The following is a 14,833-nucleotide window of genomic DNA, read 5'->3' as shown; positions in this document are numbered from 1 at the left end:
AGCGGGGACAAGAGAGGCCACAGGGTGAGCGCTCGTCCTGTGTCAGCGCTCATCCGGTGCCCCTCTCGTGTCCTCGTTTGCCTCGCGCTAAGCCAACCTGCAAATCGTGAATCACCAACTGGCCCAAAACTCCGCTTTGCCAAAGGAGTGGGTTCCTCGGCAGCGGCGAAATCGAAAGTTGCAGACGGCCACTTGTTAATCGGGCCACGGCGGAGCACTCACCACTGTGCTAATTAAACCCGACAAATGAACGCCACCTTTTAACACAAATCTCTCGCTTGCATCTAAAAAGTATAGTCACAATGCTGCAGAATCGGGAAGAAAACCGCCGCTGCTGACCAAAAGGTGGTGCGAGCTCACTGACAACGAATTTCGGACAGTTCACAATAACGCTGTATGCATCAAATGAACAGATGCATGCAGTTCATTTCGAGACACGGCACAATATTCGAGCGATTCCGAAGAAAACGATATTTATCATTCAAGTCACGCAAAATGCAACCTGCAATGAGAAAAAAAATTGCGAAAACCCCAAAAACCCCAGTTGCCTGTCGACGGCTTTTTTTTCTGCTTTGTCTTGTACATTTTTACTCTGTCTTTGTAACAATTGTGCATACAAACCATTGCATTGAATTGAAACACATGCGGAAATCAATCGCATGAGTGTTCTTTTTGTCTTTTCTTTTCGTATTGCCCTTTCAATAACCATGGTTTCATAAGAATTATAACGTTACCTTGCCTCTCTGCTTTCTGTTTCGCTTTACAAATATATGGCCACGTCAATAATTTACTTGTCAATAATTTACTTGTAAAACACCCCACCGTTCTACCCGATCACAAGTAGGCAGCACTGCCCAGCCAAGTTTCCAATCAAAGTCGCGTAGATGGTCTGGGACGCTATATACGCGCGCCAATTGAACGCGGCGCATCGGTGAGCGGCGAGCCGCCGGCACAACAGGCAACAGCAGCGAGCCCAATGTCCACCACACGGTCTGCAACGATGTTGACATCAGGTGCTACTGCGCTTACGTGTCTGAAAAAGGCCACTGACGTAGCATAGAAAGCGGTAGGCTGCTCTGATTAAGGTCCATGATTAACAGGGGCCGAGGGATTCAAAAAGCGCAAAGAAGGGCCCAAAAAGTTCCGCGCCAGGGTTCGCGCTGGAGACGTGTCCCCCATCAGGATACGCAAAATGCACTTCAAAGCTATAGATATATATAACAACGAGGACGTGATGGGCAAAGTTGGAAAGGCAAAATCGCCTCTCTCCCGTGGTTGTCCAAGAACAGCACGAGCCACAACCTCGGTTCTGCTTGACCCCCCCCCCCCCCCCCCCAAGAAAAAAAAGAAACTGAAGCCTGCGCCCGCCTTATGACGCGCAGAGGTGGTTTAACAATGTGGCAAAGGTACCAGAAGGCACCCAGCACGACCGACTCAACCAGGTAACGCCTCTCAATCAGAGGCAAGTCAAATGTCTGTGCGTGTGCCAAATGTCTCTGCCCTCCGCACACGAGCTGTAATGCACTCTACGAGCGAGACCACATACCATCCCATATTCCATCACAGTCGTAGGTCACGCCTCAAATTCGCATCTGCGCACACCACTGCAAAAGTATCGCACATGTAATACGTCTCTGACGAGACCCCGCATGAAAGTAATGACTCTTCGAATAATTAAGAGCAGTCTCCGACAAGGAGGCATACTTACGAAAAACGTTTAAAGCTTCGAGCAGGCTGTGATCGTCAGCTAAGTAGAGTGTAATGTCACCTGCATACGCGGTGACGCGTACTGCCTCACTTCCTGGCAACGCCAGACCTCTAATAGGAGAGTGGTGATCGACTGCGAAGAGGAAAGGCTCTAATGCTATAAGACAAACAAGGGGGGGGGGGGGGGGGGGGAGCGGACAACCTGGACGGACGCCGCGGCCAACATAAATGCGGTACTTTCCCGGCTATCGAGGAATGCAGTGCTTTAAATACCCTCCCGTTCATCTCTTTGATGAGAAGCACGAAAGAAGGTGGGAAACCAAAAGCATCCAATGTACCGTAAACATACTCCTGCTCTAAAAGGTCCAACGCTTTTTTTTTTGACCGAGAGAAAGAAGAAGATCCTGTGCGCGCCGCCGTATAGTATACTATCGGATATCTCGCGTTACGGACGATAAAACTGTGTATTCCACGTACGACCCGGGATGGAGCAAACCTGGTGGCAGGAAACGAGGCAAGGTAGGAGAGCCCGTAGACGGCGAACCAGTAATTTTGCTAATACTTTACAAGCTGAATTTAGTAAAGTGTTAGCGCGCCAATCTGCCGGACATGTAGAGAAAATAGACTCTTTAGGAATCAGGACAATGCGGCCTCTTTTGAATGAATCGGGAAAGACATGCCGAGGGAAACAGATTATTAACACATCCTAGAAAATGGGGCCTACAATATGCCAGAATTGTAAATAGAACTCCACAGGAAGACCATCTGGCCCAGACGCTGAGCCTCGTTTCATGGAATCTAACGCCTCCTTTTTTTTTCACCTGCTGTTGGTGGAGCCATAAGGCCATCATGAAGTTAACGGTAATCTGCGCGGCAATCTACGCGGCAATCTGCAGCAAGCCTTCACAGCTTTGCACTAGGGCTCGATCATCCCGTGCCAAACGTTCGACGACGAAGGCATCCCGCAGTTTTGTACCGAAAATCTTAGTACTCAGCGTTCAAAAGCCTGACGATTCAGCTGACATATTTAGGCAGAGTGTCCTTGAAAACCACAGCGAAGGCTCGGGCACTGCAATCAGAATCTGGCCTCAAGGATCTGCACTGAACTGTTTATTGAAATAAAGAGTAGTGCAAAGTGTGAATGCAAAAGAAGTTATCTTTTCTCCAGCTTTTGTTTTTACTTGCTTGACCGAGTGGCCCGACGCTGCCCTCCAGGCTGAGCTTTCCTTTCTCGCCGCTGTACACGGCGACGCTCCACGGGCCATCCTTTTCCTCACGGCGCTGTTGAGGTGTACACTGGGAAGTGAGAGAGTTACTGCGCCATTTACTTTCCTCAAAAAACGCCTTTTTTATCTCGTGCTACCTCGATAGAGCATCTCTTTGGTAGGGTGGCATCACTGATCGTTCGATCTGGAGGCGGCATTCTGAATCACAGGGATTAAGTAATAATAATAATAATAATAATAATAATAATAATAATAATAATAATAATAATAATAATAATAATAATAATAATAATAATAATAATAATAATAATAATAATAAAATAATAATAATAATAATAATAATAATAATAATAATAATAATAATAATAATAATAATAATAATAATAATAATAATAATAATAATAATAATTAAAATAATAATAATAATATAAACCTTCATTAAGCACCCAAAAATCAGTACAGCAAAAATGGGCCCATCTAAGCCAATGATGGCTTGTGTGACGTGGCCCGGCATCGTCAGCTAAGCGATGTGGTTACAGTATATATATGTACATATTTAAAACCAACAAAGAAAAGAAAATAAGAGTGATAAGCATAGATCAAGTCTCCAGGCATCGAAACAAAAGCATGATCACTACAAACTGCGACAAGCAAAAGGAAAATAAGAGCATACATATACATTACAACATGCGTACCAAACTCTTCAATTGAGACCGAGAGTCCACGGAAAAATAATCGTCTGACAAATTATTAAATATCCTGGGGACATACACGCAGCGTCTTGCTGCTCCGTATCTAGTAGATACGCGTGGTACCACGAAGCGCGTTTCTTTGCGCAGCAGTCACGAAGAGACGTGCGGATGCTTGAATTCATCCGTCCAGAAATGACGCAGCACAACCGTAGAAATGAATAAAGATTGAAAGGACTGGAAACCGAGAACATGAAGAATGTCTTTGTTTGGTGTTGTCACGCGATTATATGCCACACTTTTTAATGTATTTTTAAGAGGTTATCAGATCTGTCTTGCCAACGCTGGGAGCAGAAAGCGAAAACCGTTATACCATACCTTAAGGTGCTGTATGCAAGGGAATGTACTATCATTTTTTTAGTCTGAAACGGCACCAAACTTTTAATGTTAAAGAGTAAACATGCGACAGATCTTAGTTTGGGAGCAAACATGCGCACCATTATTATGCCACGACAAGTCACATCGAAATGAATACCGAGATATTTAACTGAGTTTGTATTTTCGACAGGCGTACACTTACTGGATAGGCAGTCTTGGGTATGAAGGTATACTGGAATGACCGTGGTTCCAATCTTCAAGGGATTTTTGAAGTATACAATTTTTTCTTTTTTTGATTGACGGTGAGTTTGTTTTTAAAAAGCCAAACCATAGCTTCATGCACCGATTGCTGCAGTTATTCAATTGCCTTTTTGTAGTTAATATGCTTCGTTAGAAGGACGATATCGTCCGCATACTGGTACACTTTAACATTTGGGATTACTGAAATGAAATCGTTCACAAATATGTTAAAGAGAAGAGGCGATAAAATTGACCCTTGAGGGACACCTGCACCAAGGGATAATTTGCTGTTATAGTATTTGGTACCTACAACAACCGTTTGTGACCTATCAGCGAGATAGTTTTGAAGTAGAGTATATAACGGGCCCCTAAAACCAATAAGATATAATTTGCGAAGCAATATGTCATGGCAAACTGAGTCGAAGGCTTTGGAAACGTCTAGAAACAAGGCACAGCTAAATAGATTGTGTTCAAAAGCAGAATACAAATTTTATTTGCAAGAAGGCGGGGTGTAAAATACAGTTAAAACAGGTGAAAGCGCGAGAAGTGCGTATCATTATGCCTCATAAACGTTTAAATTAGCGACAACAAACGGGGACACTTCACCGGTACGTTAAAAGGTTAAAACAAAGCTGGGCGGAACTGTAAGTTTAACTACCAAAGCACGAAGCTCGCGAATGGCCCAAACGAGTACAGCGGCTGTTGAATTTCAGATGACAGGTCTTCCGGCGATATGGTTGGCGACGGTTCCAAGGGCACTCGTCGGCTGTTCCCGCCGTCGTCTTGACTCTGCGGAGAAGATGGCTGGCTAACTTCGCCGATGCTTCCTATGACCACGTCCATCAACTCTCGCGGGTCCACATCCTGAGACTCCGTCCCCGCGTCACCACCTCTAGCGAAAGGCGCAATGATCCTGCGCATTGGGTTCCTGGACCGCCATGACTCGAAGGACCGGCAATGGAAGTGAACAGTGAGGAATAATAATAATAATAATAATAATAATAATAATAATAATAATAATAATAATAATAATAATAATAATAATAATAATAATAATATAATAATAATAATAATAATAATAATAATAATAATAATAATAATAATAATATAATAATAATAATAATAATAATAATAATTTGTTTTTGGGGAAAGCAAATGGCGCAGCATCTGTCTCATATATCGTTGGACACCTGAACCGCGCCGTAAGGGAAGGGATAAAGGAGTGAGTGAAAGAAGAAAGGAGACGTTTCCAATAATGAAGACGCTTCTAAATTTAATCTGAAATAATATTTTCATGTCTGGAAGAAGTACTGGTCACTCTGGTGAGTAAGAAAAAAATTGGAGAGGACACTTAAAGGGACACTGAGGAGAAATTTAAGTTGACTTGTATCGATAGAATACCAGCTCCAGACAACAAAAACGCCACTCTTACTGAAAACAAAGCTCTTGTTAGGTAGAAAATAGCAATAACCAAAATACAGGTATCGTCGCTACATGCCAATCTCGCAACTACAAGCGCGATAACGTCATAGGACAAGAGACGTCACCTCGGAGGAATTTTCCTTCCTACATGGGTTCGCGAATCTCTGAGGCTGACAAAGAAAGGTGGCGCGGTTCAATATTGAAGTAAGTTTTGTCTTAAAACCGATAGTGCACTTTTGTTACATAAGACAAAAAAGACAAGCTCAATGTTGGAAGCAAAGAAAATCGATGTTTGGCGTTGCCACAGGCGGTCAGGAGTTTTTCGATTTGTTATGGCACTTCGCGTCTGAGATTTGCGTGCCCCTTGGTTTTGTTTTTGACGCGCCTCGGTTTACAAGCGCCGAACAGCAGAGGAACTCCAAGTGCCGCTTCAAGTGCTAGTTAAAATTTGAAGGTGCCTGTTAAGGCCGGTCAGATGATCGCCACGGTCGATGAAAAACTATGATGGCACGATGGTCGGTGCTCGTACAAGGCAGTTCGCAGTATTTATAAAGAGCACTTGGGTCTTCGCACGCTCGCTCGGCGAAACATTCCCGGCTGTGCCAGTCAACTTCAAACTACTTAACGGAAATCGTTTATTAGGGACGGGAAATAAGGTACAAGGCAGTTAAGAAAAATTGCTGATTGCCTAGCTCTGTTAGGCCAGGGTATACGTAGCGAAAGCGCGGAGACTTCTGCATCAGAAGAGTGCATTCTCTATATGCGCCTTTATTGATGGCTATACCTTGAGCCGTCGTTTCTGAGTGGCAGCGTTTCCGCCTTAAACGCCGAATGCCCTGGCTCGACTCAGAGCCTCGGCACAGTGTATTTATTTTTTATTCAGTGAGTGGGCGGGGCGTTTCAGTGGCTCCCATAGATGCCGCCACCGAGTACGTTGGTTAGCGTTTAAGCGCAGGCTCTGTTAAGGGGCATTTATACTCCGGCGTAACGCGCGCGCGCACGCTGCACGGGGACGTCATGTCGGCCAAATCGAGACCCTCTATACTCCAACTGCGCTTGACCGCCGAAGCGTTCGGCGGCTTCGGCGCACTCTGACCGCACTGGCGGAGACTCGGGGTATGTCTCTATTTCGCGCCGAGTGCGCCAGCCGCCGCCGGCCCGGCCAGACCGATTCGGCTCCGCGGCGAGGTGCGCATTGTGACGTAATTCAATAGTTTCGGCAATTGGGCGGAGCTCTTCTTTTCGAGCTGTCGGCTAATTTAATCCATTCACAGTACACATCTGAAGGTACATGCAAGTGGCGAGAGGCCCAATCCAGTGGACCCGTTGGATCCAGCGGAAGCCGTTGAAGCGTAGTGCGTCGGCTTTAGTTTCTGGCCGCCAACTTTAAACGCGAGCGCCCTTGAGCACAGTTGCGATCGTGTCGACTGCGCCAGTTGCGATCCTGTGTCGACTGTGCCAGTTGAGTTTCCCCTTCCGGTGGAGATGAGAGGAAACTACTTGATGATGAAATCGGGGTTTCTTGATGACCCGGTGGTTCTACTCGCAAACATTCACATTACTCAAGGAAAGGGGAAGGTTAACTATTTATTTACAACATAGGTAAAAAAACGAGAAGAAACAAAGCAAGGAGAAAACTATTTACATGACTAAATCGTGGATCAGACGAATTCAGCCCCCGCTCAACCCAGAGCGCTTGGTTTTAAACGCTCTGTCTCCGCCCTTAGCGGGGACAGCAACCAATAAGATAACAAACAACACCCCTCACCAATCAGTGGTCAGGGAAAGGAAAATAAGGTTTCCGCCAACTAATCACAGATTGGGGAAAGAGTGCTGATTAAACATTTGGGAAAGGAGAGGTTGCAATCAAATAGACAAACAGCACAAACGCGACCACCCTCTCCCACGGCACCCACGGCCCAGCCGTTACCACTTTCTTTCGCACACGCTACAAAACGATCCCTAAAGTGTTTACTGCATACACCGCACGAGACGGACACAGTCGTTACGGGAATAGTGGGTTTCCGGTCACTCGGCTAATACTCAGTCGTATCTCGTGCGCCCCCGAAACCTCGTCAGCCCCTTAACAACCACATGTCGACAGCTGTACTTGGTTAGCGTTTTTCCCGGCGGGTCATCCCCGTGACGGCGCGGCGCAAACGAGGACGTCCGCTGCACGAAGGGGAGGCAGGGACGGGACGGGCCCCTTTGTTGGGGACTTCCGACCCCGCTGGAGCGGCCTTCCTTGCGAACACAAGGCCAACGAGTTCGCGGAAATGTCAGCGAACTCCACACCTCCCAACCAAGAATGTCACGCGGACACTTGCTGTCAGTGTGACATTAAAGTCCGGCCACAAGGTTCCAAGCAGCACTGCGCACACACATACACAGCCTCATTTCGTTCCGTGCACGCAAGGTTAGGACACCAATCTGCACGTTCCAGAACCACCATGTCAGATCGGTGCACCAAATTGGCAGAATGAGTTCTAGCCATCTACACCTCGAAAAAGAAGATGTTTCCTTTTAGCTTTGCCCATAGGATTGGACCAAAATTCCAATTTATCCGGCACGGCGCCGGTTGTGAAGGCTACCGCCGCTATCGGATCTCCCTTGTCGCTTTTCTCAAAATTAATAGAGCTTACAGACTCCCCACGTACCACGAAGGCTGCTGTTGGTATTGCGTCTGCATTCGCCCTTACTTTGAATTTTAGAATAGGGTTGGGCCTGTCATCGGCAACTTGACCTACACTTTGACATGCAGTTTCCGGCAGTGCTAGCTGTTTCCAGCGTTGACAGCCGGCGTTCTCCTCAAAGAAAAGCATGCGCTCATTCGTTATCGTTTTACGATCACCTTCGCCGCCTTGCTTCCACACTTCTGCTAATGGGGCAGGTTGCTCCATGCGGAAACCTACAGGAATGGAGGCATTGCCCGCATCCACCAGTTTCCTATGTGCTGCGAAACTCTTTGCAGCTGCCCCTGTCAGCTCCCAATCTGATGCAGAAACATTTGTAGCTTCCGGATTTGCCTGAAGCTCCACTGAAGCCTCGAGTCTGTCTCGAACAGATTCGTGCGAGATTCTGAAACGCTCATCGAAATCTGAGCTCTGATGTTCTTCATCTGGCTGGTTCCTTTCTGGCTGCTCTAGTACCGAGTGTGTTTCAAGTGTTATCAACTTCCCTACACCTGCAGCTACATCTGCTGTCACTGCGCACAGTGTCAGCTCCAGCTTGCTAACCAACTCATTTTTGGCAGCTAGCTTACCATCACCTGCAAGGAGTGTGCCCGCTATCAGATCCTGATTTACATCTTCCTCGCGCGTTCCCGCTGCCTCAGAGCTAGCGCCGACCTGCTCTTGGGCAACGCTGAAAGCTTGTTCACGAGAAGTACACTCCTGCCCCTCTTTGGTCTGCTCTATATGTGCTCGCTCTGACAGCGAATGCTTCACAGGTGTGACTAACGCCTCTATGCCTTCAGCGATCTGTTCTGGCACGGCACACAACGCTAGATCAGCTTGTGCTCTTTGGAGAGCCGCACACTGCCATTTTGTAATTTCGGTCCCTGAATCCACACAGGCTTCAGAATTTTGACCTTCGGATTCCAAGTTGCGGCATGCCAGATCGTCTACCCTATCTGGTTGACTGACCTTATCAACAGCCATCTCCGACTGGGAACTTGGTTTATCAGGCGCCGGTACCTCCACCTGAGCTACTAGCTCGCACACCTCTCTCCTCACCGCGGGAATATCTTGTTCTTGCTTTTTCGAACACTCAATCATCGAATGCCCAAATTTCATGCAGTTAAAACATTGAACTGCTGCGAATAAGGCCTCGCTATCGACTTTCGTCCCCTGCCTTAATTTCATCTGCATTTGCGCCAATTTTCTCGTTTCCAGCTCAATTTGCAGTTTCAAATTTTCAATTTCACTTAGCTGTTCAGCCTCCTCCTGCTCAATGCATCGCATCCTGCCCTCCTGATCATACCGTACAGCAGCAATCTCCGTTTTCCGCGCTATCGTTTCTAGCACATAAACACTACACCGACATGGTGAATTCGGAGAAAGCAGAAAGGTCTCCTACCTTACTGTTTGCTCTCTGCCCCAGTGATCTCGTCGTCCTCCGTGATGACGACAGGCTCCTCGATGCGGACGACTTGAGCTCTGGATCTCTCAGCAGCTCGCTGACTTCTGCCTCGTTTGACTGGCTTGACTTGGTCGCCTGGTTACTTTTCAGCAACTCGCTGACTCGAACCCGTTCGATGTGGACGCCTGGTTCTTTTCAGCAGCTCGCTGACTCGAACCCTCGATGGCTTGTTGTTGCCCGGCTCCTTCAGTTCCTAGCTGACTTGAGCCTCCGACGTCCTCTCGAACTCGACCCGTGATCCTGAAGCTTTCGACGTCAGTCTTGCGACGCAGCTTCACGTTTTCTCCTTTAGGACAAACAGCTTGTCCACCGACTTGTTCTTCTCACCTTCCGTCCAATGCCTTGAGTAGAAAGAAGTTGCGATCCTGTGTCGACTGCGCCAGTTGCGATCCCCTTCCTGTTTCGATGAGAGGAAACTACTTGATGATGAAATCGGGGTTTCTTGATGACCCGGTGGTTCTACTCGCAAACATTCACATTACTCAAGGAAAGGAGAAGGTTAACTATTTATTTACAACATAGGTAAAAAAACGAGAAGAAACAAAGCAAGGAGAAAACTATTTACATGACTAAATCGTGGATCAGACGAATTCAGCCCCCGCTCAACCCAGAGCGCTTGGTTTTAAACGCTCTGTCTCCGCCCTTAGCGGGGACAGCAACCAATAAGATAACAAACGACACCCCTCACCAGTCAGTGGTCAGGGAAAGGAAAATAAGGTTTCCGCCAACTAATCACAGATTGGGGAAAGAGTGCTGATTAAACATTTGGGAAAGGAGAGGTTGCAATCAAATAGACAAACAGCACAAACGCGACCACCCTCTCCCACGGCACCCACGGCCCAGCCGTTACCACTTTCTTTCGCACACGCTACAAAACGATCCCTAAAGTGTTTACTGCATACACCGCACGAGACGGACACAGTCGTTACGGGAATAGTGGGTTTCCGGTCACTCGGCTAATACTCAGCCGTATCTCGTGCGCCCCCGAAACCTCGTCAGCCCCTTAACAACCACATGTCGACAGCTGTACTTGGTTAGCGTTTTTCCCGGCGGGTCATCCCCGTGACGGCGCGGCGCAAACGAGGACGTCCGCTGCACGAAGGGGAGGCAGGGACGGGACGGGCCCCTTTGTTGGGGACTTCCGACCCCGCTGGAGCGGCCTTCCTTGCGAACACAAGGCCAACGAGTTCTCGGAAAGGTCAGCGAACTCCACAAGCACCCATCCGTTTTTTGTGGCAACCATGCATGGGAGACCTTGACGCCGCCTGCTGCACCGTGCAACCGCGCCGTTCAAGGAATCGCAATCCGTTGGCGCCAAAGAACCGCCCAGCCTCCGATGGGCGCAACGCGCCGTCCTTGTCCTTGCGCCTTTAGACTCCCCGCAATGGGGTTATGATATTTAATTTGCAACGGCTGCTCACGGCGGAAGGGGGAAACGACCCACCGGCGCCTAATCTAACCGTGCTCCATCAAAAGCATCGCACGCTCTCTGGGCCTGTGGTCGCTGAAATGCAGGCCGGAGTTTTTGCGAGAACATCGTCGTCGGGTTCGGGAACGGGATGCTTCGTAACGCTGGCAGGACGCCGGTGCAAACGTAAACGAAGCGACGGTAGCGACCCCCGATAGATGCCTTCAACGTGCGGCGGCGGTAGCTTTCATTTCGGCAGCTGTTAGACCGCACCGCTAGCCGCCAGAAACCACAGAGTCTGCATTTACGTCACTTTTTACGTCACTCCTTTCTATGACGTCACAAGAGTTCGACGTGACGTCAAAAGAGCTCTCGTGTTTGAATCGGAGCGGCGGGAGAGAGAGAGAGATAAAAAAACTTTATTGAGGTCTCTTAAGAGATTGGCGGTTCGGTGTCCGTCTTCATCGCTGTCGACGCTTGACCTCTTTCAGCAGGGTTGGGCCCCTATTCCAGGGCTCCACTGAGCCTAGCTGTTTCGCTTGCGTGCTGCACTAGTGCCCTTTGGGCAGTGAGCTCGCAGCTGGTGAGCCGGCTCTCCCATTGCCCCGCACTCGGGGTTTTGTGTTGGTGAAATGCGTAGTTGCGTTCGCACTCCCAGGTGATTATAGCGTGGGGGTTGCCCCGCTCCACGGGCATGTGTCCCTGAATTGTGTAGGATACATTTTGTGTAGGATATGTAAGTTAAAGAAAGTTCCCGTTTGCAGCCTCCGCCAACTAGCTGCAGGAAAAACTTTTTCAACTTCGAATCCAAATTTCTTTGAAATAAATGCATCTTTCGCTCCCGAACAAGCGGCAACAAATCCATGAAATTCCAAACTATCAGATTTAGCTAACGAAAATATTTGATAGAGTTCTGCTCACTGTCCCTTTAAGCTACGCCTTAAGGGTATGACACGATAGCGTACTGGCTTAGGCTTTCCATCTTGAGCAGTTTGGCACCTTCGAACGCATTTTTCGTTTCTTAAAATTGCTGCAGTTCATTAATCTATCAATTGCACACACTAAATTTTCTTAATTAGCATCATCAAGCATTGGCTTTTCATACTGAGCATTTTGATACCTTTGAACCACCTTTTTCCAATTTTGCCATTTTCTTATTTCTTTAATTTATCTATTCATTACAATGATTTCATTAACTCGTCATCGCTTATTACACAACAATCATTCATCAATCACTACAACCACAAATAACCATGATACGATATTTTACCGCAGCCCCCGATTACTTCCGACACTCTGTGCCGACTATTACTGCGCCGACGGCTTATCGACCGAACAAGCTGTATACGCTATCCCGTAATGCGCGACAATGCTGTTAGGCTCACAGCCTCGAGGGTGTAGTAGAGTTCAAGTCACCCCGAACAGATAGACACAGGAAAGCGCAATAAAGTTCTGGGTTGTTGAGTTGAAAGCACCGAAACGAAACGACACTAACGTTCCAAAGCCGAGACATGCATCTGTCGCTTCGGAACGTTAATCTGATTTGTATAAAGGTACTTATCTTTGCCATGTGACACCATGTGGAAAGACAGAGCGAGGAAAGGTGAGTACAGCCGAAATCACCTGCATTATTTCTCGAAATACGAGGGATATATAGGGTCATTTGGCTTTTAACCCTAAGATGTGTCGTTTCTGCTCTCGTCGCAAGGTAAAGAGGATGAGCACGCGGGCAGTGTTCCTCTGCAGTTTTATAGATTAAGCTGCTGATATATTGGTTTGGTTTGGTTTATGGGGGTTTAACGTCCCAAAGGGACTCAGGCTATGAGGGACGCCGTAGTGAAGGGCTCCGGGAATTTCGACCACCTGGGGTTATTTAACGTGCACTGACATCGCACAGTACACGGGCCTCTAGAATTTCGCCTCCATTTAAATTCGACCGCCGCTTCCGGAATCGAGCCCGCGTCTTTCGGTTCAGCAGCCGATCGCCATAACCACTGAGCCACGGCGGCGGCTCCTGCTGATATATTGGCAGTGCATGGTTGGTAATAGGGACAGCGTAGAGGAAGTGCGCGTACTGGCTAAACGGAGTTTCATACATCGAGAACAATACGGTCATGCCACTCCTTCCAGCGACTGCATTGCATGGAAATTACATCATTATCATCTCTGCTCAGTTTCTCTTAACCAAAAGGTTAGCAGTTGCTTTAATGTAATTTTATAGTGAGCTTAACTGCACTTATAGGGGAGAAATTTTTACCGTGCTACTTGTTTGAAGAAGCAACTTATGCAAGCTGATATTCAGAGGCTGTTTGGTGAACATTTTAAGACTACAGCTGTTGCCTTCTAACCTGAAATGAGGACATCTGTGATCCAGTTTCTAACTTGAAGTAGTTGCTAAAGGACAAACATTTCTGTAGGTGTTGTGAGCTTGTGTGAGTTGTGAAAAGAAGCGGTGTTTGTTCCAAGTTTCAGCTTTAGACCAAATATTTTGAGTATGTGTGGAGAGTTTGCTTATCTTCATAATTCTACATCACACCCTTGAACATGAGGAGTAAACTTGATGCCACCTATCATGGTTGAAAGAACATTTTCAGTGCATGAATGAAGTAGAGCAATAAAACGAAACATAAAGGTGCCTTTCAAGTGACCTCCGAGTTCTGCTTGGTTGTGGAAATATGCAGGGGTTGTGAATTCTGCGAGAAAAATATTCCAAGAGCTTGAATGCCGAAAACCAACAGTAATGACGTTTGTTCCCCTCCTCACTGTTTATTGATGCACCATTCACACTTCGAAAATACTTAAACACGAGGCAAGCAGGGTATATTTGTGGCTGCTAACCACTTCGTTTTCAGCCTGTATTTTATTTTCTATGAAGATAGTGTGTATTTTAGTATACATTTGTTGCTATAAATCGTACTATTACAGCATACTCTTATCAGTGATTTTCATGTGTTCGAAGAGTCACATTGTGAGCACTGAAGCAAAGTGCGTTAAACGCAGCACATTTCAAGATCTGTACTTCTGCGACTTGCTTTTGTTTGGAGCCCGCTACATGTGTGTTGTGCCAGGTGTGCATGTGTGCGTGCCATGCCACATGCTTGGTTCGCACCATGTGGTAGTGAACTGTAGTAGCACATTGTGGAATGCATTGTGCTAAACACCTTAATGTGGGGATAATCCAGCTGCCGCTGCTCACTTTGCTGAAAAGAGTTGAAATAACTTTCTTGCATACCATCTCATAGGATACGACATGACGGTGTGGAGACCAGCCATGGTGCCTTGGTGGCTATGACATTCCACTGCTGGGCCCAAGGACTTGAGGCTGAATCCCGGCTGCGGTGACCGCATTTTAATGGAAGTGAAATGAAAAACACTCATGTGATGTGCGATGTAAGTGTGCTGAAGAACCCCTGGTAGTCTAAATTATTCCAGAGCCCTCTACTACGGCGTCCTCCGTAGCCCATGTACAGCTGTGGGTCATTAAACCCCGCAAACGAAACAAAACAACGATAAAAGACTGCAGTGTCATACGTCTGTACTATTAATACTGCAGCAACTTTTGATCTCGTCGTCTTTACAAGCTAGTACAACAAAGCTTAGTCCTAATTGTTGGCCTCTGAAAG

At 47.1% G+C, this 14,833-nt stretch overlaps 1 protein-coding gene across 1 annotated transcript in view; it reads right to left on the bottom strand.

Moving 5' to 3' along the window:
• Positions 1 to 4,894: 4,894 nt before the first annotated feature.
• LOC144114124 (uncharacterized) overlaps positions 4,895 to 14,833 on the bottom strand; it is a 33,253-nt gene continuing 23,314 nt past the window's right edge. The window contains exon 4 of the mRNA XM_077647634.1: positions 4,895 to 5,132. Coding sequence (XP_077503760.1) covers positions 4,895 to 5,132 — 238 coding nt within the window. The remainder of the gene's footprint in view (positions 5,133 to 14,833) is intronic.

Source organism: Amblyomma americanum, chromosome 1, assembly GCF_052857255.1.
Source record: "Amblyomma americanum isolate KBUSLIRL-KWMA chromosome 1, ASM5285725v1, whole genome shotgun sequence".
NCBI lineage: Eukaryota > Metazoa > Arthropoda > Arachnida > Ixodida > Ixodidae > Amblyomma > Amblyomma americanum.
Note: the sequence above shows the minus strand (reverse complement) of the source record. Positions and strands in the feature narration are given on the sequence as shown.